A 27,164-nucleotide genomic window follows, 5' to 3' on the forward strand; every position below is an offset into this window, starting at 1 on the left:
GGCATAAGCACAAGAAGACCAGCTGCAAATGAAGATTACAAAAAACCTTAAAAATGGAATCACTTCAATCTCTATTGTTCAGTACAGGCCTTGTAATTTTGTAGTCGAGATGTATTGTCTGAAGTGAACGATTTGCGGTTGTAGGATTGTCTCTGCCGTTGCAGTGGCTTTCAGGATTTACTTTCACAGCTTTAGAGATGGAACAAGATAAGGAGAGAGATTAGTGCTTTGTTTCACTTTTATGGCACTGCAGGAATAGCCCTTGGTAGCCTGGTTAATTACAGCAGTCCATAGCTGGATTGATTGTTTTCTCTCTCTCCCTGATGCAAGCAGTTTCATCAATGCTGCTCTGATGCTGTTTCAAGATGACACTGTTTCTCTGGGCATCTTTTTTTCAATTACTTTGGCAGATAAGCCACTCTGAATTTTTGAATCCTGCTTCCAAATAAAGAAACGTCTGAGGCTCATATTAACCAGTGTGTTTTTAAGGATGAATTGAATTCCAATGTTTTGTGAATCGTCTTTAAGCACAGTTTGATCCATGTCTGGCTGGTGGTGATCAAATCCACAAGACAGGTCATGTGATTAACATCCTTGCAGGTTTGTTTGCTAGTGCTGTTGGGAGAGTTGAAACTAATTTGGCAGGTGGAGCAGACATTGACTGTTACCAGAATAGCAAAATGGCAGAATACAGTAAAGTGATCACTGTGTGAATGTGTCTCTAATTCACTTGTCTCTCAGTCTGGAAGAAACGGTCTCGAACACGTTCGTACTTTAGAATATTCTTTATTGCGATCGGGGCAGCCCTCTAGGTATTCCAAAAAAACACCTCTGAGTGTGCCAAAGTTTTGCTCAAAACATCCTGTCTTTATATGTTTTTTCAGGGGCTGTCCCTTACATTCACTTGAGCTTGCCCCCATTACAAAGCATAGCTTGTTTTTGCCATAGTTTCGATACATGATTTTACAGACTTTAAAGTTATCGGCACATGAGTATATAGCAATTTTAGCAAAACAACAGGTGTTTAGCCACTGTATCAATGGTTCCCACATTTCATATTCCGTCATCCAGCCATCTTCCTTGTTTCTCAAGGCTATTTGGCTCACAGTCATGAGTCGGCTCACGAATTCAGTAATAACTCCCTTATTTGTAACTTTCCACTAATGTGTCCCATTAATTCTGGATTGTTCTAGCTATTAACCCTTGCTTCACATTCTCAACTGTGCTACAGTGGTTAGCACTGCTACCGCAGTGCCAGGGACCCAGGTTCAATTCTAGCGTTGGGTGTCTGTCTGTGTGGAGTTTGTACATTCTTCCCTTGTCTCTGTGGGTTTCCTCCGATTTCCCTCCACAGTCCAAAGAAGTGGATTGGCTGTGCTAAATTGCCCCTAGGTGAGGTTGTATGGGTGAGTGATTGGGCCTTGGTAGGGTGCTCTTTCAGAGGTCAGTGCAGACTTGATGGGCCGAATGGCCGCTTTCTGTACTGTAGGGATTCTATGAATCAAGTCGGAGGTAGTACAGCTCTATTAGGTTTCAAGGGAGTGAGGTGAGGCTGGATGGCTTCTACTTTAATGGAAAGTGGTGACAAGGATGAGTTAAGGGTGAGGATTGATGCGTGGAATTTTGATATAGTAGCCATCACAGACATAGAACAGAGAACATTCAGTGCAGAAGGAGGCCATTCGGACCATCGAGTCTGCACCGACCCATTTAAGCCCTCATTTCCACCCTATCCCCATATCCTCCGAAACTTTTTGGTCACTAAGGGCAATTTATCATGGCCATTCCATCTAACCTGCACTTCTTTGGACTATGGGAGGAAACCGGAGCACCCGGAGGAAACCGACGCAGATACGGGGAGAACGTGCAGACTCTGCACAGACAGTGACCCAGCGGGGATTCGAACCTGCGACCCTGGCGCTGTGAAGCCACAGTACTATCCACTTGTGCTACTGTGCTGCCCGTGTACATGTGCTTGAGGGAGGGGCAGGATTGGCAGTTCAACATTCCGGGATATAGAGTCTTCAGGGGTGGGGGTTAATGAGTAGGAAGCATTGTACTACTTTGAGTTAAGGAGACAAGTTACTGCAGTGAGAAGAGATCATATCCTGGAGGGGGCATCAAATTAAGCTTTGGGTAGAGCTAAGGAATTTTTAAAAAGGGGCAGCCACATTGCTAGCTGTTTTATTATAGACCCCCAGATGGTCAGTAGGAAATTGAATAGAAAATGTGTGCACAATTTGCAGAGGTGTGTAAAAATAATAACAATAGGATCATTATCTTGGGTGATTTCAATGTCAGAAGCATTAATTGGGATAGTCATAGTGTTAAGGGCTTCGATGGAGTGGATTTCTTAATGTATATGGGAGAAACCTTTCGGTCAATATGTAGAGGGTGCTACAAGGGACATGCAGAGCAGAATCTAATTTGGGGGAATGAAGCCAGACAGGTGGTTGAGGTGGTGGTGGGTGGAGCATTTTAGTGATAGCGACCACAGCACAATACAATTTAAGCTTGTTATGGATGAAGAAATGGACAAGTTGCAGAAGTTTTGGATTAGGAGAGAGTGGATTTTTGTGAAATATTTCAGGATCTTGCCACGGTAGACTGAGAACAGCGACTTGTGGGCAAATCTAGAGAAGAGCAGTGGGGGCCATTCAAAATGGAAATAGGGAAGGTAAGGCCCAAAATGTTCCCTCTTGGGTGATGGGAGGGAGTAATTAGCCCATGTACTATATTCGGGATACGATGAGATGGAAAAGAGAAGTTTCCAGCAGGTACAAGGAGTAAATCAGCGGAGACATTAGTAGAGTACAGAAAGAGCTTAAGAAAGCAATTTGGAGAGCAAAGGAGATATGAGAAAACTGCCTGGTAGAAGGACAGAAAATTCCAAGATATTCTTTAAGTGGGCAGCACGGTGGCACAATGGTTAGCACTGCTGCCTCCGCGCCAGAGACCAGAGTTCAATTCCGACCTTGGGTGACTGTGTGCCGTTTGCACATTCTTTCTGTGTGGGTTTCCTCCAGGTGCTCTGGCACCATCTCGCACTTCAAACAAGTGCAGGTTAGGTCCTGCTAAACTGTCCCATAGTGTCCAAAGATGCGCAAGTTAGGTGAGGTTACAGGGATAGGGCGGGGGAAGAGCGCTCTTTCAGTGCGCCGGTGCAGACTTAGTGGGCCGAATGGCCTACTTCTGTACTGTAGGGATTCTATCATTCTAAGTATATCAACCAGAAGAGGATAACCAGGAAACGAGGAGGGCCCATTAGGGACGAGGGGGCAATCTGTGGGTGGAGCCAGAGAACATTGGAAGGGTGTTGGAAGAGTACTTCACCTTCGTCTTCACCCAAGAGAATGAAGTTGTAGGTATGGATCTCTGGGAGAGAGACCGCAAAGTTCTTGAGCAAATTGACATATGGAGTGACAAAGTATTGCAGGTGTTGGCAGGCTTAAAAGTGGACAAATTTACAGATCCGGATGAATTCTGTCCCAGGCTGATGTGAGAGGTGAGGGAGAAGATTGCAGGGGCTCTGACCCACATTTTTAATTCTTCTTTGGCACTAATGAAGTGCCAGGGGACTGGAGAACAGCTAATGTGGTTCTACTATTTTAAGAAGGGTTGTAGTGATAAGCCAGGGAAGACTAGTGAGTCTTGCATCAGTGATAGGAAAACTATTGGAGAAAGTTCGGGAGGAGAGAAACTACCTTCACTTGAAGAGGCAAGTTTTGATCCGGGATATTCAGCACAGCTTTGTCAGAGGAAGGTCATGCCGAACAAATTTGATTGAATTTTTTGAGTAGGGAACCAGGTGTGGTGTTGAGGGTAGTGCAGTTGATGTAGTTTACTTCGAGGATATGTGGGATACACAGTAATTTGATAAAGTTGATTAAAAATTGGCTTAGTTGTAGGAGACTGAGGATGATGACACTGCACCTTTCGTGACTGGAAGCCAGTGATGTACCACAGGGATCTGCGCTGGGTCCCCTATTCATGATTTATAGAAACAACGCTGATGACTATTTTGGCAGGGTGGGGGAGGGGGGGTGGGGTGGGGGAGGGGTTAGGAGCAGTTTGCGGATGACAAACATTTGTTGGGTAGTTAACAGTGAGGTTGCGTGGGTTACGGGTAGATATCGATGGGATGGTCAAATGGGCAGATGGAATTTAATCCTGAAAAGTGAGAGGTGAAACACTTTGGAAGGAGTAATTTGACAGGGAAGTATTCAATGAACAGCATGACAGTATGAAGCTCTGAGGAACAAAGGGACCTTGACGTGTTTGTCCATAGAACTCTGAAGGCAAAAGGGCAGGTTAATCGGCTGGTGAAAAAGAATGTGGAACTCTTGCCTTTAATAATCGAGGCTTAGATTACAAAAGCAGAAGGGCCATTTTGGAGTTGTATAGGACTTTGATGAGGCCACAGCTGGAGTACTGTGTGGAGTTCTGGTTACCACATTATAGGAAGGATATAATTACACTTGAGGGGGTGAAGAGCAGATTCATCTGAATGTTGCCTGGGATGGAACATTTAAGTTATGAAGAGTGGTTGGATAGGTTTTTGTAATTGTTGGAGCAGAAAAGACTGAGGGGTGACCTGACCGAGGTGTACAAGATTGAGGGGCATGGACAGGGTGGATCGGGAGCAGTAGGTGTCCTTAATTGATGTGTGTCATGAGGGGACACAAATTCAATGTGAGGGGTTTATGGGAAATTTAAGGAAGAACTTGTTGACACAGAGGGTGATGATGGTCTGGAGTGCACTGCCTGGCCGGGGGAGCCGGCGGCGGTGGGGGGGGGGGGGGGGGGGGGGGGGGGAGAAGGAGAAGGTGGAAAAGGTGGAAGAGGCAGATTGCCTCACATCCTTTAAAAAGTACCTGGATGAGCACTTGGCACGTCATAACATTCAAGTCTATAGGCTAAATGTTGGTAGATGGGATTAGGTTGATAGATCAGGAGTTTTTCACGTGTCGGTGCAGACCCGATAACCCGAAGGACCTCTTTTGCACTGTGATTCTGACCTCCTCGAAGTCCACTTCAAAAAAATGTAATCTTTAAAAACTGTTTGCTCAAAATTGGTGACACCATAACTATACATTGTAACAGCAATAAAAGCTCTGATTGTAAGCTGTTGTGCGTGTTGTCTACACTAGAAATGTGTCCCGTATTATTGAGGTTTCACACTGGCTCTGGGTGTGGAAAATAACGATTTAACATATTTCAAATATCATGGGGAACAGTGTTTGAATTGATTGGATTTCCACAACTCTTTGTATTACTCTTATTTTCCAGGCCAATCAACCAGGATTGTTTAGATAGTGCTACATTTCTAGCTGCTTTTCTCACTTCCAGAATTGTCCTATTCCTGTCCCTTGAGTTCTGATTCACTGCTATTTTATTTCTGAGTAAATCATAAAGTGTGGTATCAGGAATTAAGTGTGACCTTGTTGATGATTGAATTACGATACTTACAGAATTTTCACCCATGTTCACCATGGATCAGGACCCAACCCAGTAACTGCTATCAGTGCTCAATATAACTGGAAATCCCATCACTGAGCGGATCTTTCTTCCTCATTGTCAGTGTTGTTTTTCATACCGTATATTCATTATTATTCTTTACAGAAAATCACTGAGATCATGGAGAAGGGAAACCGGGCGGACAGTTCCAAACTTCTCCTAAATCTGGTGATGGAGAAAGGATCTCAAGCCCGAAGAGTGATGTGGGAATCCTTTGTGAAATTGCGCCATGAGGTTCCAAAGTTGGATAAAATACTGAACGAAATACAAGAACTTGGTACAGTAAAATCACACACTAAATGAATTGTTTTCAGACTTGGCTGCATATTATTTTAATAACATTGTGACATTTAAATGATTTATACAGGTTCTGATCCATTTGATAATATGAACATCGCACAAGGTTTATCTGAAACACCCAATCATTTGAAAGGTAAATGATTAAATGGATATTTCAAGGAACAATTTTGTGTTTGTGTAAACATTGCATCTTTAACTTGGTAAAACGTTCCAAGGTGCTCGGCAGGAGCATCAACAAATAAAATGTGATTCAAGCTTCAGAACGAAGCACCAGACTCTTTTGGCATAAGGTTAAGGCCTGAATTTTTTGGATGGCAGAGTTTCCCTTCCTGCCAGCCAAAAGGTTGGTAGGGAACCCTGCAGCGATGAGCTGCAGTAGACGGAGAGGAAATTCAGACAATTGCCTTCGCGCAAATCCTGGGACTGTAGATACGTTTAAGCGGTTGAAGGGTGGGTAGGATAGTAAAGGATTGAAGGGCTGCAAAGGGGTTGATTGGGATGTCGGGGCAATATGGGGTGGGAAGGGGTCCTGTGACTATTGGACCTGAAGTGTGGAGTGGGGGAGAAACAGTCAAAAGCTGAAGGTATCGCCTGTTAGTTTAGGGCTGCTGTTGATAAAGAGTCAAGAGTTCTGCCTCTTTCCCAAGCCACCTTTATTTGTCCTTGAACACACTCCATACAAAACTCTATCACCACACCAAGTGCCACCTGCAACCCCTTTACATAATCAGTGTCAATTATTGGATACTTAACATCAAATTGACGTGTAATTGGAATGCCTAACATCGCTTGCCCAGGATCAAAACTTGTTGTCCTTTGGGCTTCCTCCATGCCAGGTTAACCCTTCCATCAGTCTATAAGTTAAGGCTCGGTGGGAAAAGTGGTCAATGGCCTCAATCTGGGCAAGGTGTGCGTTCCATCTGAGAGTAAAGTCAGGCCTGATTTACATTTTTAAAGTGTCGATGGTAGCCATGATGTGGTGATGCCAGTGTTGGACTGGGGTGGGCACAGTAAGAAGTCTTGCAACACTAGGTTAAAGTCCAACAGGTTTGTTTGGAATCACTAGCTTTCAGAGCATAGCTCCTTCATCACCCACCTGATGAAGGAGCTAAGCTCCGAAAGCTAGTGATGCCAAACAAACCTATTGTATTTCAACCTGGTGTTGTAAGACTTCTTATGGTATCTCTAAAGTGGAAAAGAGAAGTAGAGAGGTGGAAAGATTTGGGAAAGAAATTCTGGACCACAGGTTTCAGCAGCGGAAGAACACATGGCCACAATGATTAATTAGTTAACAGTGGTACTGAAAAAATAGCCAGAATTGAATTGTGGAGAACTTACAGGATTGTAGGAAGGGCAAGGCCGTGGAAGGATTTTAAAACCAAGATGAGAATTTTAAAATTATGTATTCGTCATCTGTGAACCAGTAAGTCAGTAAGCATGTATGTGATGGGTGAATGGGACTTGGTGCAAGTTAGGGCAGAGAAAACAGTTTTGGTTGGGTTAAGTGTATGGAGGGTATAAGATGGTCAGTCAGGAGTGAGTACCAGAAACTACTCAAGTCTCAAGAAAAAGGCATGGATGAGAGTTTGAGCACCAGATGAGTTGAGGCAGGGATGTAGTCAGGCAGTGTTCTGGAGGTGAAAGTGGGCGGCCTGATATGGTGTTGTAGGTGGAATCCCGTATCTGTTAAAATACTCAAATGTTTACTTTAGCCATTTGTTTAGAGAAAGTAAGAATTTGGGAGCCAGATGTTCAAAGGGTGTGGAATCAATATTCTATGTTGTCTGGGTAGGCCACAAATCCTCAACTATTTTCTGTAGATTCAAGGTACAATTTATTCAATGTCTGTCATGTCCTGTAAATATCCAGCAACACATCAACACATTGTGATGGTTTGCTATGCCCCTCCAACGGCATTTTTCTCGACAGGAGGCAGTGTGGTGGGGTCTTCTGATCCCGCTGTTGTCAGTGGGATTTTCCATTGAATCCAACTCTCTCTCACTCTCTCTTTCTTCCCCCCCCCCGCCCCCCAAACCTCCAAAACCACTAGGTAACCCATGGTGAGTGGTCACTGTCAGTGGGCTTGAAAGATCCTATCAGCAAAAAGATCCAGAATATATCACCCCCACTATTTCATTTAATCAAACTGTTGATTACTATTACACGTGAAACTTAAAAATTAGATCCGCATGCACTGTTAGACCCTGTCCACATCTGGCAGGGTCTGGTACTCTGAAATCCTATACGCACCTGACAGGATCCTGATATACCTGGTAGGATCCTCATACATGGTGAAACCCTGTACACATCTGGCAGGATCCTGACACACTGTGAAACGCTGTCCACACTTAACAGGATCCTGATATACAGACACTGTACACACCTGGCAGGATGCTCCTACACTGTGAAACCCTGTAAACATTTGACAGGATTGTGAAACCCTATACACACCAGGCCGGATCCTCACACACTGCTAGACCCTGTCTGCACCTGGCAATGTTCTCCTACACTTAAATCCCATACACATCCTGGCAAGGTCCTGCTACACTGTAAAACCCCGTACCCACCTGGCAGGATCCTGATTCACTATGAAACCTGATTTTAGAATGTGATATGTAGGTTCACCTTCATACAATTCTCCAATGTGCCTCAAAGTTGCTTTGTGCTCACAAGCAAAGAGCAGTGCCTGAGGTAGATAGTAACGGTTACCTTTGCCCGCATTAATCTTTCCCCTCCTATCTTTGGAGATAGTGGATTCTAATGAAGCATTGAAAGATAAGACCAGGCAAATATAAAAATAGCTGAGCTAGAGGTAACTGATCTGAGTTTCAGCAGCAGTTATACGCTGTGGAGGAGCTGTGATGCTAATCTGGCTTCAGATGATCATAGTTCACAGAAACCCAACACTGTCAGATTGCACACCTTTTGTCCATTCAGTCTTGCTCCCCTTTCACTGAACACAACATCCCAGGTAATCTGCAACAGGTCTGATGTGGTAGCAATGGGACTCCAGAGCAATCTTGGTGCTGATCCCCTACCGATATCCAGCGGTCTGTTTCCCATTGCTGCAGAATATAAACACCACTGCAGGATTCAAAGATTGAACTACTATATTCTCTAATGTTGTATAATCAGGATCACGTGTGAATTTGTGATGCCTATAGTACAGAGCTAGCTGGACAAGACTCATTAACAGAAAGAGAAGATCAGATCATCTGTTCAATAAATATAGAATCTTGTCAGAATTTTCTCAGCGTTGGTTCACTTTCAAGCGAACTTTCCATTCACTTGAAATTTTATTGAATTAAATCTGTCGCTTCAGCAAAATGTTGTTGACAGGTTATATTAATACAACTAACATTGAAAACCACTGTCTGTTCTAATTGAAGCTGTCCAACAGAAGCACAAGGAGACGCTTCGGGTACAAACTGAAACACTGAGAGTGAACACTGTCTTAATAAAGGAGAAGGTTAAGATTTTCCAGCTGGTTGATCGATATGCTGAGTTAACAGTCATTTCTAATGTTCGAGACCGGACACTTGTAGAACATGAACTGCTGGCAAGAGGCCGAGACCATGAAGAGTGGAGAGAGAAACACCTTCGGAGAGAACTAGAAAAAATACGAACTGATCAATTGTTTCAGAGTAGTTTTTCCTGGAGAAAATCCAAATCTGGGAGTTCAGCAGCAGTGAGTGGAGTCCCTGGGATTGGAAAATCAACAATGGTACAAAAGATCGTTTATGATTGGGCCACTGGGAAAATATACCCACACTTTCAATTTGTTTTCAGTTTTAAGTTCCGGGATTTGAACATAATTAACTGTAGAATAAACCTGAGGAATCTGATATTGGATCAGTATCCTTACTTTGGGAATGTTCTGGGAGAGCTCTGGAAGAACCCAGAGGGATTGCTGTTTATATTTGATAGTTTGGATGAATTCAATGACAGTATTGATTTTTCTGACAATCGGAGAAATACAGACCCTCAGTCCATGTGCACAGATCCCGAATGCTGGTGTGAAGTGTCTGACATTGTGTACAGTTTAATACAGCACAAGCTGCTCCCAGGATGTTCAGTGCTAGTGACCAGCCGCCCCACTGAATTACATCGAATGGAAAAGGCTGAGATCAGTGTCTGGGCAGAAATCCTGGGATTTGTTGGCGATGAACGGAAGAAATATTTCAACAAGTTTTTTGAAGATCAGGCGGTGGCAACAGATGTTTTCAAACATGTGGAGGAGAACAAGATCCTGTACACCATGTGCTACAACCCTTCCTACTGCTGGATCCTCGGTCTGTCACTGGGTCCGTCCTTCAAACAAAGAGACAGGAAACAGCAGCAAGTTCCCAAGACCATCACCCAACTATATTCCTACTATATTTACAATATTCTGAAAAACCATAGCCCAGAGAATGAAAACCCTCGTGATGTGTTTCTGAAGCTTGGTGAGATGGCCTTCATGGGAGTTTCCGAGAAGAAGATTGTTTTTGAAAATGGAGATTTGATCAAGTACAATCTGCAACCTTCGCAGTTCTTGTCTGGTTTCATGATGGAACTTTTGGAGAGAGATGATTCTGCCCAGAGGGTGGTTTACACATTCCCACACCTCACCATCCAAGAGTTTGTAGCTGCACTCGCACAATTTCTGACTCCGCCGCCCAAAGACATCCGGAAACTCCTCAATGAAGCTCAGTGCATGGAAGACGGGCAATTTGAGATATTTCTCCGTTTTGTTGCTGGTCTCTCCTCCCCACAATCGGCTCGGCATCTGGAGGAGTTTCTGGGTCCGTTTCTCCATCAAACAACCTGCCGAGTGATCGACTGGGTGAAGGAGAAGGTTGTAGGTCACATTGGAAACACAGAGACAGAAACTGGAAAAAGGAACCTCCTGAACACATTGCACTACCTGTTTGAGTCTCAGAATAAAACACTGGCTTGTTCCACATTAGGATCTGTGAAAACGCTTACATTTACTGAATTGCGACTGACCCCGATTGACTGTGCGGTTCTGTCTCATGTCATTGGACTCTGTGATACAATAAAACACCTCGATCTAGTGTTCTGCTTCATTCAGCGTGAAGGACTCCAGCGTCTGGTATCCGTTCTGCACAAATGCCAAGAGTTGAGGTAACCGATTGTTTTGTCCTATAGCTGATATTTTAATTGTTGGAAAAACTTTTGCTATGTTACAAAATGGGAACAAAAGTACCTTTTAGTCTAAGCAAAGAGATCGAGTTTGAAAAACTTTACAGAATAAGAAGTCATGTGTATAATGCTGAAGTGAAAAATAAGAATGATGTACAAGTTGCTAATTGGTGCTCTTTGTGGTGATTTGAACAATTTTATATTTTTCAGCATAATTATACAATAATATCTATTTATAACCTTAAATTTGTTGCTCGTTCTGGGTGAGTGTGCTTAACACTCAATTTGGCTCTGTTTCGTTACTTAGCTTTGGAGTCGCCAGGTCGTTAAGATACCGCCACAAGTTTCAAGGTCAAGTTCAAAGCAATAAAACCATACACCAATTAGTAAGTTCAAACAAATTAGTTTATTATAATACAATTATAAACTACTCATGCACACGCTAAGATGACTAAACTATCCCTACCACTAAATAGACCAATACTTATCTTAAAAGGAACTGCCGGATCAGGGGACAAGGCCTCTTGCTCTGCACTGGGTCCACAGACTTCAGGTTGGTACGGGTTAAAAAGGGGTCAGGAGTGTCTATCTCTGGTAGCGATTGTTGTGAGACACTTACTTGCTGGTGGCTGCCTTCCGAACCTCTCCTCTCTCTCGGTCAAGGTCTTCTTCAGTAAAGGCTGGTCGAGAGGGCTGGGGTCAAGAGAGGAGGGCTGGTCAAGAAGAACGAACTAAGTTTGGGACCTGTCTTTTTTTTAGGTCCTAGGGCTTCGCACCCTTTTGGGCGGACCCTCTATCTGCTGGGGATCGATTGGGTCTCTTCCCAATCGATTTGTTTGAATCCCCCCAATACTGAGGCTGTCCCTCGGCTACTGGGCGGGCCTTCAGGTGCTTTGTCTTCGAACCCCGCTGGTGCCGGTGTGTCTGGTATCCTATACAATGTTGCAATCACTTCCCTATTTGTGTCCATTGTCCCTGGGATCGTTCCATTACTGTGTTAACTGTCCCGGAGATTGCCTCATTAGTATGTGGAATGTTCGTTTCGGTGCTGTCTGCTCTCTTAGCAGACAGAATACACAGTGGCTTGTTGCAGCCTGCTTGTGCTGCAAACTTTGTCCATTTTACCCTGCAAGCTTTGCGTTCCTCCATTTTGTATTGAGGGAATGGCCAACTTCGGTGGCTACAAATTCCAGTGCCAATCCTAAGTTTGTTTACATGGTAGCTATTTACCATCTCACCTGTATCTTGTATAAAGGGTTGACAAGGGGGCGCAAGTCCTGTATACCATAAATAATTAAATGGTTTCCAGATTGGAGGGTGAAATATCTTGGTTAGAAAATTATGTCAAGAGATCTTTTCAAGTCTAATGATTTAAAATTGCTCCCACCTCTGCACCTTAAATGAGGCAACTGGCGCTGTTTTAAAGGCTCAATTGCTCTGTTACACATTTATACCCAGAGTGCACTCCACTGGAGAACCAGGAGAAGTTCCAGGAATCTGCCCCACTTAAACTCGACATTTCTCTCTCTCCACCAATTCTGTCAGACCTGCTGAGTTTGTCCAGCAACTTCTGTTTTTTCCATGAGTCCTTCTCTTGTCTTTTGCCCTTTTTTTCTCTGGCACATTATCGAATGGCTTTTGGAAATCCATGTATACTACATCTACTGTTTCCCCTTCATCTACCCTATTAGCACCATCCTCAAAAAACTCCAATAAATTTGACAAACAAGATTTCCCTCAGTAAAACCTTGTTGCCTTGTTCTAATGATATTATGCGTTTCTAAGTGCTTTGGTAAGACTTCCTTCATAACAAATGCCAGCAATTTACCCAGTGATTGATGATAGGCTAACAGGCCTGTAGTTAACTTTTTCTCTCTTCCTCTTTGCTTGAAAAGTAACATTTGGCAACTTCCAAATTGGACTTTCCACTAATGGAGGAATTTTGGAAAATCAGAACTCGTGCATCCATTTTCTCCGCAACAATCTCTTAGAATTGGAGAATGTAGGTCATCAGGTCCCGGTGTGGTGGGGTTCCAAACTCCAGAATTTAGTCTCTTCAGTTTCTCCTATAATTATTCTCTGCTAATAATTATTTATTTGCTCTTTACCCCAGGTTACCGTCATTAAAATTAGTGGCCTACTCTGCAAGATGAGCACAAACTATTTGTTCAGTACCTCTGGCATTTCCTCATTCCCTGTGATCATTTCTCCCGTCTGCTTCTAAGGGACCAAAGTTTACTTTTGCAGCTCTCTTCCTTTTTACATACGAATAAAAACTCTTACAATCTGTTTAAATATTTCTAGCTCGTTTACACATCTATTTATTCCCCACTTTACCGAAGTTTCAACATTGCTGTTTTCTAAAACATTCACAATCCTTAGACTTGCTGCTATTTTCTTTTTGCAACATTGTCAGCCTATTATAATGTGATGATATCTTTAACTTCCTGAGTGAGCACGATGGATCTTGCTACATATTTGTTTTTCAATAGAATATATTTTTGTTCAATAGTTTTCTGTAGTTTCTTTGAATGTTTTCTACTGTTTAGTTACAGCAATACCTTTCAGTCTATTTACCCAATTAGCCATTGCCATTGCTCCCCTCCATACCATTGTTTACATTTTAAGATTTTTATTTGCGATTGAAATACACCGCTTTCAGACTTCACAAGGAATTCATTTGAACCATCACTATTTTCCTGTGGAATTACCGATTAACCCTGCTTCGTTACACTCTTCTAGACCTGAGACAGCTTATTCTTCAGCTGGAGGCACAGTGACCCAGTGGTTAGCACTGTTGCCTCATGGTGCCTAGGACGCAGATTTGATTTGGCCCCGGGTCACTGTCGATGTGGAGTTTGCACACACTCCTCGTGTCTGCATGGGTCTCGCTCCCACAACCGAAAGATGTGTAGGGTAGGCGGATTGGCCATGCTAAATGGCCCCTTAATTGGAAAAAGAAATTGGGCACTTTAGCTTATCCTTCATCAATTTCACAACATATTGTTCCAAGAAAGTGCAACAAAAACAATCCACGGGTGGTACGATGGCACAGTGGTAAGCACTGCTGCTTCACAGCGCCAGGAATCTGGGTTCAATTTCAGCCTTGGGTGGCTGCCTGTGGATTTTGCACGTTCTTCCCATGTCTGCGTAGGTTTCATCCGGGCGCTGCAGTTTTCTTCCACGGTCCAGAGATGGGCAGGTTAGGTGGAGTTATGGGGACAGCGTGGGAAGTGGGCTTCGGTAGTGTGCTCTTTCAGATTGTCAGTGCATTCAATGGGCCAAATGGCCTCCTTTGGCACTGTTGGGATTCTAAGATTCTATTCTATGACTCAAAATACATCTTCTAGGCCATTCTTGCCAATTTGCTTGTCCCTGACTATATGAAGATTAAAACCCTTTGTAATTATTACATTGTATTTGTTAGAAGTACCAATAGTTTCTCGTTCAGTGCTCTGACTAATTATGGAACTACAATTAGAGGGCCTATCAATGACTCCCATCAATGTTTTCTGACGCTTACACTTCCTAATTTAACCCCATCCCATACTGATTCTACTTCATGATCCTTCTGAAGTCAGACGCATTTTCACAAATATCCTTCTGGCATTCTTTACAATCAGGTTCACTCCACCTCCATTGTTATTCTGTCTGTCTTTCTGATTGTGTACCCTGGAATATTTATTTCCAAATTTTGATCATTTATTAACCATTTCTCTGCAATAGCGAGTAACTCTAATTTATTTACCTCTCTTTGTGCCACAAGTTTACCTATCTTATTGTAGATGCTTTGCGTGTTCTGATAAAAAAAATTGACAGATTATTTAAATTTATTCCCTGCATGATCCTATTTGCTGATGTACAATTTTTGGAAAACTCTCTGACCCATCCTGTCCCCTTCTGCTCGTCCTTACCCACATTGCTGTAATGCCTCAGTCGTTCTCTTTGGATTTCTGTCTCTTTCACTCAAATCAGGAACCCCATCCCCCATCCCATTAGTTAGTTTAAAGTCCAGTCCACAGCCTAATTATCTGATTGGCAAGGGTGCTGATCCCTGCCTGGTTTATGTGGAGCCCCTATCAACACATTTGATATTCTTCGCTGAGTACTGCTGCCAGTTCCCGATGAATCACAACTTCTTGCCACAATGTTCTTTGTGCCACAGGTTTCATTCTTTAATCTGCTGGACCCTTTGCATGTGCCTCAGAAGACAATCCAGAGATAATTTCATTTGGTCTATATTTTAATTTGAAACTGTGTGCAAAGTGAGAAGCCAGTCATGGCTACCCTATCACATCACACCAGCCGCAAAAGAAGGGCAGTGGAGCAAAGGAAGAATTTGGCACTTGGGGGTTGTCCATGGTGCTGAGCAGCGCAGGTGGCAGTGTGGATTAGAACAGGGTTGACATTCCATAGTGTTGCTGAAGCACAAGAGCAGGGAGCAAGACTACCAAGAATAATTGGGTGGTCACCTGCCCAGAAGGAAGGGTCAAGGCAATGAGGTAGTGCTGTCTGATGTTGAATGAGAGGCAATGCCCTGTGCAGGAAGAATGCCAATCTGATCATCAGAAGGGCACAAAAAATGAAAGGGGTAAGGAAGGCAATAGACGCTAAATCTTCAACACAGAAACTATCGCTGAAGACTGAGCTATCTTGACATGCTCAAAACCCAGTGATGAAGGAGACCGACTCTCCAGGCAAATGGTCACAGACATCTGTGCCCTTGTTACTGAAGACCTCACATCACTGATCACAATCGTTGTGGACCTCCTCAAAAAAATCAATTAAGTTTGTCAGGAATGGCCTACCTGATGTGAATCAATGCTGGCTCTCCCTAATTAAGTAGGGCAACTACGATGTTCCTCCCTACTTCCTTTTTCACCCTCGGTTGGAAACCGTCAGGCCCTGGGGATTTGTCACTCTGACTTCCCTGCAACATCTCACTTCTCTGTGGTGCTTTGAGGCTTTGACACAAACCACAGATTTCTCCCTTGGAACAAGCAGGTCTCAGTAATGCTGTTCTCCCATTCTCCCCCCCCCCCCCCCCCACCCCACTGGCTCTAGGTGAACAAGAAACCCATCTCCATAACGGTTACTGACATCCCCACACAAATGAAATGAAATGAAATGAAAATCGCTTATTCTCACGAGTAGGCTTCAATGAAGTTACTGTGAAAAGCCCCTATCATAACTTCAATCAGTTTCCCGCCAGTCCTACGTTTCTGACCCAAAAATAAACCAGCTCCTTTTTCTCTGCTCCTCGCTGAATGTTTAGCCCATTTTAATGTGTTTCTTACTCTCTGTTAGACTGAGTCACAATAACCTGGAAGATTCAGGAGTGAAACTCTTGTCTGCAGCTCTGAGGAATCCGGATTGTAAAATACAGAAACTGGCGTAAGTACCAGATTGTGTTTATAATAACTGAATGTTTGACACTAAATGATTATCAGAAAACAACTCAAACCAGTAATAGTCCTAATATCCATAGTAGAAACCTTATGCATGTCCAATTATTTTATCCAAATTGCAATTGTTTTTATCTCTTGTGATCTCCAGGCTGGATAATAACAATCTCTCAGTTTCTTGTGCCGATGATCTCGCCTCTGCTCTCAGTGCAAACCAGTCACTGACACATCTAGATTTGGGTTATAATAAACTGGGAAATTCAGGAGTGAAACGACTGGTTGCAACTCTAAGGAATCCAGATTGTAAAATACAGAACCTGGAGTAAGTACCAGATTGTGAGAAATTATGTTTATAACAACTGGATATCTGACACTGTACATTACATACAAACCTATGGAATAGGAGCAGAAGTATACCAATTGCCCCCTCGAGCCTTCTCCAACATTCAAATAAGATCACTGCTAATTTTAAAATAAAATTAGAGTACCAAGTTATTTTTTTCCAATTAAGGAGCAATTTAGCGTGGCCAATCCACCTAACCTGCACATCTTTGGGTTGTGGGGATGAAACCCACACAGACACTGGGAGAATGTGCAAACTCCACACAGATAATGACCCGGGGCTGGGATCGAACCTGGGTACGCGACGCCATAGGAACTGCCCATCTCCTGTGTGTTTTAACTTACAGATTCCCAAATATCTCCATTATCTTTAATTGCCTTGCCTAACAAAGATCCATTTACCTCTGCCTTAAAAATATTAAAGTCCAAATGATGTGCAGGTTAGGTGAATTGGCCATGTTGAATTGCAATGGTGTCCACAAATGTTGGGTGGGGTGACAGGGACAGGGTGGAGGTGTGGGCTTAAGTAGGGTGTACTTTCCAAGGGCTGGTGTAGACCGCCCTTGGAAAGATCGGCCAAATGGCCTCCTTCTTAACTGTAAATTACATAAAATCTATGATTATTACCCACTCACTCAACCCATCTATATCTGCCTGCAACCTCCTTGTGTCCTCTTATAACATACTGACCTACCTGTCTTTGTCATCTACAAATTTAACTACCATGCCTTCACTCCCCGTCATTGATATAAATTGTTCAATGTTGAGCCCCAGCAAACCTCCTGCATGATTCCACTCGTCACATCCTGCCAATCAGACAAGGACCCATTTATTCATACGGTATTTTATGCCAGTTACACAACCTTCTGTTCATGCTAATATGTTAACCCCTACATCCTGTGCTTTTATTTTCTGCAATCACCTTTGCTGTGGCACCTTTCAACTGCCATCTGGAAATCCAAGGACAGCGTGTGTGCAAGCTGCCCTTTATCAGCAGTGCATGTTGGTCCTTCAAGGAGTTTACTTCTCAGTAATAGTGTCATTAATAAACATTGCACATTATTATCACTATTGGTATTAGTGTTATTGATCAAATCCACGGATTTAATCCGATTGCTATAATGTGTTTGTCTCTGATCTCCAAGCCCGGTAATAACAGCCTCACAAATTCTCACCTCTCCTCCCAGTACAAACCAGTCACTGATGGGTCTGAATGTGAGTTCCAATAAACTGCATGAATCAGGAGGGGAACTTTAAATAATGGAAAATTATTCTCAGTAAAACGGAACAGAATAAAAATGTGGACGAAACAATAAAATGTTTAGCATACATGGTATTGTACTGTACAGAATAAAAATGTGGACGAAACAATAAAATGTTTAGCATACATGGTATTGTACTGTACAGTTTCACTAACTTTAATTATACATTCAGCTATAGATTTAAACTTTAAAACTTGTCCACTTAAAATAGAAACTGCTATAAATATGCTGCAAAGGCAGTTAAACTATCAGTCTGTGGCCCCGACTGTAAGATTGTGTTTATGATAATGGGATGTCTAACACTGTCTAACACCATTAATATCAGTCACTGTGTTATTAATATTGACAGCAACTTGCATTTATAAAGGACCTTTAGCAAAGTAAGATTCCCAAGGTTCTTCACAGGAACAATATTCAATAGATTTGTGCACCAAGGATAAGGAGATATTAGGACAGGTCACCAAAAGGCAAATCAATTAATTAGTTTATTCAGAAAAGAGAGAGATTAAGAGGTGAGCTTCAGACTCTCTACTTTAAGGTACAGCTGTCAACAGCAATTATCATCATGTGTTATATTCTTAATAAACTATGTTCATTGTTGTTAGTATCAGCAATATTATTATAAAATTGCTGCTAATTATTAATAGGCACAAATAAACTTGGCAAAGTTGAAGTCCATCACATCAAAGGGATAGTGGTAGCATAGATATAAAATGTCTCCGTGTCAGGAAACAGACGGTAGTGGTGAAAGATAGTTTTCAGATGGAGGATGGACAGTGGTTGGTACAGTATGAGCACTTTTCTTGATCTATGTCAGCAACCAACTGGAGAGTCAGTGACTTGTTAATATTGTCACTGGACTCGTGCATCAATCCAAGGTAATGCTCTGGGAACCTGGGTTTGAATCCCACCATGGTAGATGGTGACATGTGAAATCAAGAAAAAAAAATAAAGGTCTAATGATGACCATGAAAATTGGATGTGCCTCTCAATGAAGGTTGCCAATCTCTCAATGGAGGATGCTTGTTGAAATCTACCCGTGGTTAAGTGTAGTCTCGTATACACTCAACTAAGCAGAAATTTAAACTATCCGTCTCGGATGCAAAATGTAATCTTTATTGTGTGTGTATTGATTATAATTGAGAGTTTAAAATCTTCTTGTGGTTACAAATCAAATATTCTCAAGAAAGCCCCTGCCAGCAAAAGACTTTTCCGAGATATAATTAAACTTAGTAGCTTACAAACGACTTGAACTTTGAAAATACAGTAATGGTTTCTTGCTCAAAGAAAAACAGCTTGCGCAGATTTAGGGTTCGAATAGAAATATGAAAGTACGGAATAAAGATAGCAAATAGTCAGGTAAATAGCATAGGGTGATTCAGGAATACAGATGGCTGCCCGGACCACTATCCTTAAGGAATTTGTTATCAATCTGAGTCAATCTATTCCTACCCCTGTAACATGCTGATTGGTTTGGGTGAGTCTTTAATACATTTGATTTGATGATTTGTTGTCAATCATCAATGTGCAACATAGGCTTGACTATGTTGCATGTTTGGATACCTTCTGTGTGTTGAAATGTAATCTTTCACTTACCATTAGGTTGGTATTTTCTGACTGTTATAATATTCACATTTTAAACAATGGCAGATTCATGTTAACTCTGGTGTTAATTTGACCTTGATGAAATTGTTGCACTGTTCATTACTTTTGCAAAGGTTTCAAACAAATTCTGTGTGCTTGCAGATTTTTCTGTAAACTATGTGGTTTTTAAATTTATATGGGATTAATTAAGGTCTGTAGTTTAGGACAGAATCCATTTGAAAATTGTTTTCAAACTGGGTTTTTAAATCTATAATCTATACTCCTTTTTACCTGTCATTAAATACCAGATTCCCTTCAATACCATTCATGCTTATGCCAGAGACATGGCAGCAGTGATGGAAATAGAAATAGAAATTGTGTTTCTTTAATGTCTCACATTTTGCATTATTATTGTCAGTAATAATCTTTAAAACACTGAAGATTTACTCTGATTCTTGTTATTTTTCTCCCTCTGATTCCCAGGCTGTATAACAATGGTCTCACAGATTCTTGTGCCAAGCATCTCGCCTCTGCTCTCAGTACAAACCAGTCACTGATGTTTCTGACCTTGAAAAATAATCAGCTGGGGGATTCAGGAGTGAAGCTACTGTCTGCAGTTCTGATGAATCCGGACTGTAAAATAAAGAAACTGGAGTAAGTATCAGACTGAGAGATTGTGGTTATAATGACTGGGTCTGACATTATTTTGCTTTAAGTCACAGAATACAGGTACGGCACAGAAGGAGACCATTCAGCCTATCGTGTCCGTACCAATGTTCCAAATGTGCATTCTGACTCTGCAATTTGTTTCTATTCAAATAATTATCTCATGCTCTTGATCTCGTTGATTTAACCTGCCGCCATTACACATTCAGGCAGTGAATCCAGACCATCCGCTGTGTGAAAATGTTTTTTCTCACATCGCATTTGCTTCTTTTGCAAATTACTTTAATATTGCGTCCTCGCATTCTCAATCCTTTCATGAACAGGAACAATTTCTCCGTAAATGCTCTGTCCAGCCCTCTCATGATTTTTTTGAACACCTCGCAAGTCTCCTCTCAGCCTTTTCTCCCCAAGGAGACCAGCCCCAATCCGATATGTCCTCGTAACTGGGCCATTCTTGTAAACCTCATCTGTGCACTTTCTAGTATGTTTACATCTCTCCTATAGTATGGTCCCCAAAACTGTACACAATACTCCATCTGAGGTCCAACTAGTGTTGTGTAGAAGTTTTTTTTCATTACTTCCTTGCTCTTGCACTCTATGCCACTATTAATAAAGCCAAGGATACTGTATGCTTTATTAGCTGCTCTCCATCTTCAATTATCATAAACATATCCAGGTCCCTCTGCTCCTACACCCCCTTAAGATTGTACCCCTTATTTTATATTGTCTGTCCACATGCTTCTTTTGAAGTTCTGCAGTATCCCCCTCACAGTTTTCAATGCTTCCAAGTTTTGTGACATCTGCAGACTTTGGAATTGTTCCCTGTAGACCAAGAGCTTGATTAATATACGTCAATAAAAGCAAGTGTCCCAACAACAACCCCTGGGAAACTCCACCACAATCCTTTCTCCAACCTGAAAAACATCTATTGACCATTAATCTGTTTCCTATTACACAGCCAATTTTCTATTCACATTACTGCTGTCCCTTGTGTAGGTTTGTTATAAAAGGCCTTCTGAAAGTCCATATACACCACATCAACAACATTACCCTTATTAACCATTTCTGTTATCTCCAAAAACCTCCAAGTTAGTTAAACATGATTTTTTTCCTTTAGAAATGCTGGCTGCTCCTAATGAACCTACATTTTTCCATGTGACTACTAATTAAATCAAGAATAATTGTTTCTGGAAGCTCCCCTACCACTGAAGTTAAACTGAATGGTTTGTAATTAATGTGCTTATCCTTACAACCTTCGTTGAAATTGGCCGGTACGATGTTGTGGGCATCATAGAGACGTGGCTGCAAGGTGATCAGGGAAGCGATCTAAATATCTCAAGGATATGTGTCCTATTGAAAGTACAGGCAGATTGGCAAATGGGATGGATTACATTGTTAGTAACGAATTAAGTTAAATCGACAGCACAAAACATTTTAGGATCAGAAAGCGTAAAATCTCTGTGGGTGGAGTTGAGGAATCGCAAAGGTAAAAAGACCTTGATGGGTGTTATGTTATGTGCAGGCCCCCTAGCAGTAGTCAGGATGTGGGGCAGAAAATAAATCAGGAGAAAGAAAATGCATATAAAAAAGGCAATATGACAAGAATCATGGAGACTTCAGTAAGTAGGTGGACTGGGAAAATCAGGTTGGTAGTGGATCCCAAAGAAAGGAATTTGTGGAATGTCTAAGAGATGTTTTTTTGGAGCAGCTCATGACAGAGCCTGTGAGGGAACAGGCAATTCTGGATTTGGTGATGTGTAATGAGGCAGACTTGATTAGGGAACTTATGGTGAAGGAACACTTAGGGAGCAGTGACCACAATATGATAGAATTTGCCCTGCAGTTTGAGAGGGAGAAACTGGAATCCGATGTCATGGTATTACAATTAAATAAGGGTAACTAGAAAGACATGAGGGAGGATCTGGTCAGAGTTGATTGGAAAGGAAGCCTGGCAGGGAAGACCGTGAACAGCAATGACAAGAGTTTTTGGGAATTATTCAGGAGGCACAACAGAAATTCATCCCAAGGAGGAGAAAACATACTAAGGGGAGGATGATGCATCCATGGCTGACGAGGGAAGTTCAAGGACAGCATTTTTTTTTTTTTGAAAAATGCTTACAAAGTGGCGAGAATTAGTGGGAAGCTAGAGAACTGGGAAGCCTTTAAAAGCGAGCAGAGGCAACTAAAATAGCAATAAGGGGGGAGAAGATGAAATATGAGTGTAAGCTAGCTAATAATATCAAAGAAGATAGGAAGAGTTTTTTTCAATATACTAAAGGTAGGAAAGAAGCAAAAAAAGCCATTAGACCACTGGAAATTGAGGCTGGAGCAATAATAATAGGAAACAGAGAAATGGCAGACAAACTGAATAGTTACTTTGCATCAACCTTCAGGGTGGAAGGCACCAGTAGGATGCTAGAGCTCCCAGGGGAATCAGGGGCACATTTGAATGTCGTGGCCATCACTACGGAAAAGGTTCTGGAGAAATGAAAAGGTCTGAAGGTGGATAAATCATCTAGATCGGTTGGACTACACCCCAGGGTTCTAAAAGAGGTAGGTGAGGAGATTGTGGAGGCATTGGTGGTGATGTTTCAGGAATCACTGGAGTCAGAGGACTGGAAAGTGGCTAATGTAACACCGCTGTTTAAGTAGGGAGGGAGGCAGAAGACGGGAAATTATAAACCAGTTAGCCTGACTTCGGTCATTGGTAAGATTTTAGAGTCCGTTATTAAAGATGAGATTGCAGAGTACTTGGAAGTGCATGATAAAATAGGACTGAGTCAGCACGGCTTCGTCAAAGGGAGGTCATGTCTGACAAATCTGTTTGAGTTCTTACAGGTCCCCGTATCCCTGTAAGGAAGGATGTGTTGGTCTTGGAAAGGGTCCAGAAGAGGTTCACAAGAATGTTCCCTCGAATGAAGAGCTTGTCGTATGAGGAACGGTTGTGGACTTTGGGTCTGTATTCGTTGGAGTTTAGAAGGATGAGGGAGGATCTGATTGCAACTTACAGGATACTGTGAGGCTGGATAGAATGGATGTGGAGGATGTTTCCACTTGAAGGAAAACCTAGAACCAGAGGACACAATCTGAGACTAAAGGGGTGATTCTTTAAAACTGAGATAAGGAGGAATTTCTTCAGCCAGAGGGTGCTGAATCTGTGGAACTCTTTGCCAAAGAAGACTGTGGAGGGCAAATCACTGAGTCTCTTTAAGACAGAGATAGAAAGGTTCTTGATTAATAAGGGGATCAGAGGTTATGAGGAGAAGGCATGAGAATGGGGATGAGAGAAATATCAGCCATTATTGAATGGCAGAGCAGACTCGATGGGCCGAGTGGCCTAATTCTGCTCCAATGTCTTATGCGCGGGTAATTGATGTCTACCATTATAATTACTCTATTATGTTTGCGATATCCGTATGAACAATTGATTTATTAACAAATATTGTGCATTTACTTCAATTCCTCGTCTTTTTCTCTCTGATCCCCAGTCTTGAAAAGAACCATCTCACAGATTCTTGTGCCGAGGATCTCGCCTTTGCTCTTAGTACAAATCAGTCATTAACGTTTCTGAACCTGCAGTCAAACTCCTTCACCGAAAAATCTGTCCCCACTCTCTGCCGTCTCATACAGACCTGCAGGCACCTGGAGCAGATGGAGTGAGTATTTGTTCAGTTTTTATGTAATCAATAAAATATGAATGTGATTATTGCCTGTAATTGTTATTGAAATATTAACTCCTGAAAAATAATCTCTCTGTATTTGCACATTGTTGAATCTGTTTGTTATCTTTTTCAGACTGGATGGGAACTGGTTTAGTCCGACTGGAAAGAGACTCCTGGCATCGGTGCAGGAAATCCGACCGCAACTGAGAGTAACGGTGTGATAATTCCAGTTTTAATCAGTCTGTAGTGTATTTTGATGATCTAGATGTGAATGTGGGAAGTAAGATCAGAACATTTTCAGCTGACACGAAAATTGGTGGTGCGGTAAATAGTGAGGAAACCCTTTGATTATAGGATGATAGTTGGGTGGAACAGTGACAAATGGAATTCAACCCTGAAAAGGGAGGAATATCAAGGCAAGGGAATATACAATGAATTGTAGGATGCTGGGAAGTACAGACCAGAGAGATATTGGGGTGCATTCCAAGGTGGTTCAGAAGGCATAGGGATACTTGCCTTTATTAGCCAAAGCATAAAATGTAAGAGCAGGGAGATTATGACAGAGCTATATAAAATATTCATTAGGGCACAGCTAGAGTATTGTGTGATGTTCTGGTCTCTACACTAGAGAAGGATGCGACTGCACTGGAAAGAATGCAGAGAAGATTCGCCAGGATACTGCCTGGGCTGGAGTTTTTCAGCTATGAAGAGAGGCTGGTTAGACTGGGATTGTTTCTCTTTGATCATAGCTGAGGGGGGACCTGAAAATTATGTGGGACATAGATAGTTTAGATAGGAATAGATTCTTGCCCTTAGGAGAGGGGTTAATAACCAGGGGACATAGATTTAAGGTCAAGGAAATTTAAGGAGCTTTCAGGAAAGGTTTTAGAGGGTGGTGGGAATCTGGAACTCACTGGCTGAAAGGGTGTTAGATGTGGGAAATCTCAACATTTTAGAAGCATTTAAGTGAACATTTGAAACCCCATAGCATAGAAGGATGCATGCATACTTTTTAACCCGGGGTGAATGTGCAAACGCCACACGGACAGTGACCCGGGGCCAGGATTGAACCGGGGTCCTCGGCGCCTTAAGACAGCAGTGCTAAACGCTGTGCCGCACTTACAGGGCTACATATTAAGTGCAGGAAAATGGGATGAGAACAGATTGGTGTTGGGTGGCCTATGCTGAAGCGGTAGGCCGAAGGACCTCTGTGCTATAAAACTCTGTATGGGTGATTTTGATGATGTGTTGCGCCTGACTCGAGTATTGCTATGTCGGGAAAATACTTTGAGAGCCCTGAAACAGGATTTGCGCTGGATGCCAAAGAGTTTGCGATGCTCACGGGCACTCCTAGCCCATCTAATCATGTTCACTCCCAGCGAGGGCGTGAACCTAATTGCATATTTAAATCCATGTAAATGCATCATAAAGTTGGATTGACGCCTAATCTTCGGGTACACGCGATGTTCCCACCTGTCAGTGTGATGTGACGCTGGCTTAAATCACTAATCTCCACAAACTAAGACCGGACGCGATGACCATGCCCGAGTGCTCTGAGGTCATTGTAGCCCCAGGTGGTCAGGGAAATGGCAGATCAGTACCAAAATGACACCCGGTAGTGCCAGACTGGGGCATTTGGCAACCCCATAAACAGTGTTGCTAATTTGGGTGAGTGTGCCTTAACTTTGAGATTGTGGCACCCGATCTCCGAGGAGCCGGACCTGCTGGTGTTTCTAGGCCCCGCTCTTCTCTTTTCCAAACATATTCTCTAATCAACAATATTAGACAGACAGACAATATGGAATGGGTTAATTCAATTCCTAAATAGTTGATATGAAATTAACCTCCCAATCTGCAGTAATCTCAGACACTGAACTGAACTATAATTTAATAATCAGTGATCTAGTGAATGTTTTCTGATGATGATTGAATGAGCTGACAACTTCTCTTATTGATTGTGCTACTGTTACTTGTCTTACTGTTGCAGGGGTGACCCCATCTACAACTTTTAATTCATCATTTGTATCGTCAATATTTAAGTTATGATAATTGTATTATTGAGTCAATTAAACATTGCCTTTCGGTGATTTTCAGTCTGACTTTTTATTTGAAGATTTGACCAGGATTAATTCATTCACACAGGAGCTAGGAATGGTCTTCAGGTGTCCCTTCTTATCCCCTCCTCTTTGCGCCCTCCCGAGGATAGCCTCCAGACAAGTAGGGAGGGGTGACAGTTGTGTTCAGCCAATTTTTGATTTCATAAAGTACGTACTCTTTCTCAAAGATATTCCTGGAGCATCTCTGCCCTTTTCTGGGCCATTGGCTAAACATGCCAGCTTCATACAAGCATGGTTAGTGAATCCTCACCAATCACTCACAGTGGGGTTGCCCACTGAACAGTAATCGGAACTGTCACCTTCCTCTCCACCAGCCTTTGGTTGTTGCATCCATATGTGAAAGTTTTATTGGGATGGCCATCCCGACATTTGCCCTTGGCCTGTGGAGTGAACCACATGTAACTGGGATATCTTCATTTAAATTTAATGCTGTTGGTCCTTTATTCTAAGTGTCTGTCCAATCTGTGAAAAACCCCATGAAGTATAACACGAGTGCGTAATTGAGAGATAAACATAACATTTGTTGTTCTTTTAATATCTGGTTCACTTTACCTTTTATACCTCCCCCCAGGTGCTGGCTCACACTCCTTCAAGAACTCTTTGTTAACCGTTTATTCTCACAATCCCCTGCAAAATATAAATTAAATCCCATATTGTAGGCTATGCTATGAGTTTTATAGTTTTCACCCAAAATTTGGGGAGGGGGGGGGCGTCCAGACATCTGTGGAATGAAGAATTTGTGTTGCTACAACAATGCAGAGTTGCACAAGTGAAAGTAGTATTTGTAAGAATGGATGAAATTGGAAGAAGACGATAAAGAAAAGGAAGATAATGCACTTCCCCTAAGTGAGGAAAGCAGAGGTTAGCAAGATTGAAAGCGATGATTACCCATTAGATGATGTATTTGGGTAATTACATGGCTTTTACGTTTTGTCCCAAAGTTTGGACGTGCCAGGCATCTATGTTTAATTTAGTGTCTTCCTGGCATGCTGAGTTTTGTGGCTAAGACCCCAAAGCAGAGTTGCACAAATGCAGATCGTGTTTGTAAGAAGAGGCGGAATCGGAAGAAGGTATGAAGAAAAGAGGTTACATAGATAGAACAGCACAGAACAGGCCCTTCAGCCCTCGATGCCGTGCCGAGCAATGACCACCCCACTCAAACTC

The 27,164-nt window shown here is 42.3% G+C and overlaps 1 protein-coding gene across 1 annotated transcript in view; it reads left to right on the plus strand.

The window, feature by feature from the left end:
* LOC119967814 (NACHT, LRR and PYD domains-containing protein 3-like) overlaps window positions 1-25,977 on the plus strand; it is a 37,328-nt gene extending 11,351 nt beyond the window's left edge. Inside the window, exons 3-10 of the mRNA XM_038800826.1 lie at window positions 5,623-5,794; window positions 5,885-5,950; window positions 9,207-10,944; window positions 16,270-16,356; window positions 16,519-16,689; window positions 20,039-20,209; window positions 23,710-23,877; window positions 24,017-25,977. Of these exons, the coding sequence (XP_038656754.1) occupies window positions 5,623-5,794; window positions 5,885-5,950; window positions 9,207-10,944; window positions 16,270-16,356; window positions 16,519-16,689; window positions 20,039-20,209; window positions 23,710-23,877; window positions 24,017-24,104 (2,661 nt within the window). The 3' untranslated portion in view covers window positions 24,105-25,977. The remainder of the gene's footprint in view (window positions 1-5,622; window positions 5,795-5,884; window positions 5,951-9,206; window positions 10,945-16,269; window positions 16,357-16,518; window positions 16,690-20,038; window positions 20,210-23,709; window positions 23,878-24,016) is intronic.
* Window positions 25,978-27,164: the final 1,187 nt, after the last annotated feature.

This window comes from Scyliorhinus canicula, chromosome 6, assembly GCF_902713615.1.
Source record: "Scyliorhinus canicula chromosome 6, sScyCan1.1, whole genome shotgun sequence".
Classification (NCBI taxonomy): Eukaryota; Metazoa; Chordata; class Chondrichthyes; order Carcharhiniformes; family Scyliorhinidae; genus Scyliorhinus; species Scyliorhinus canicula.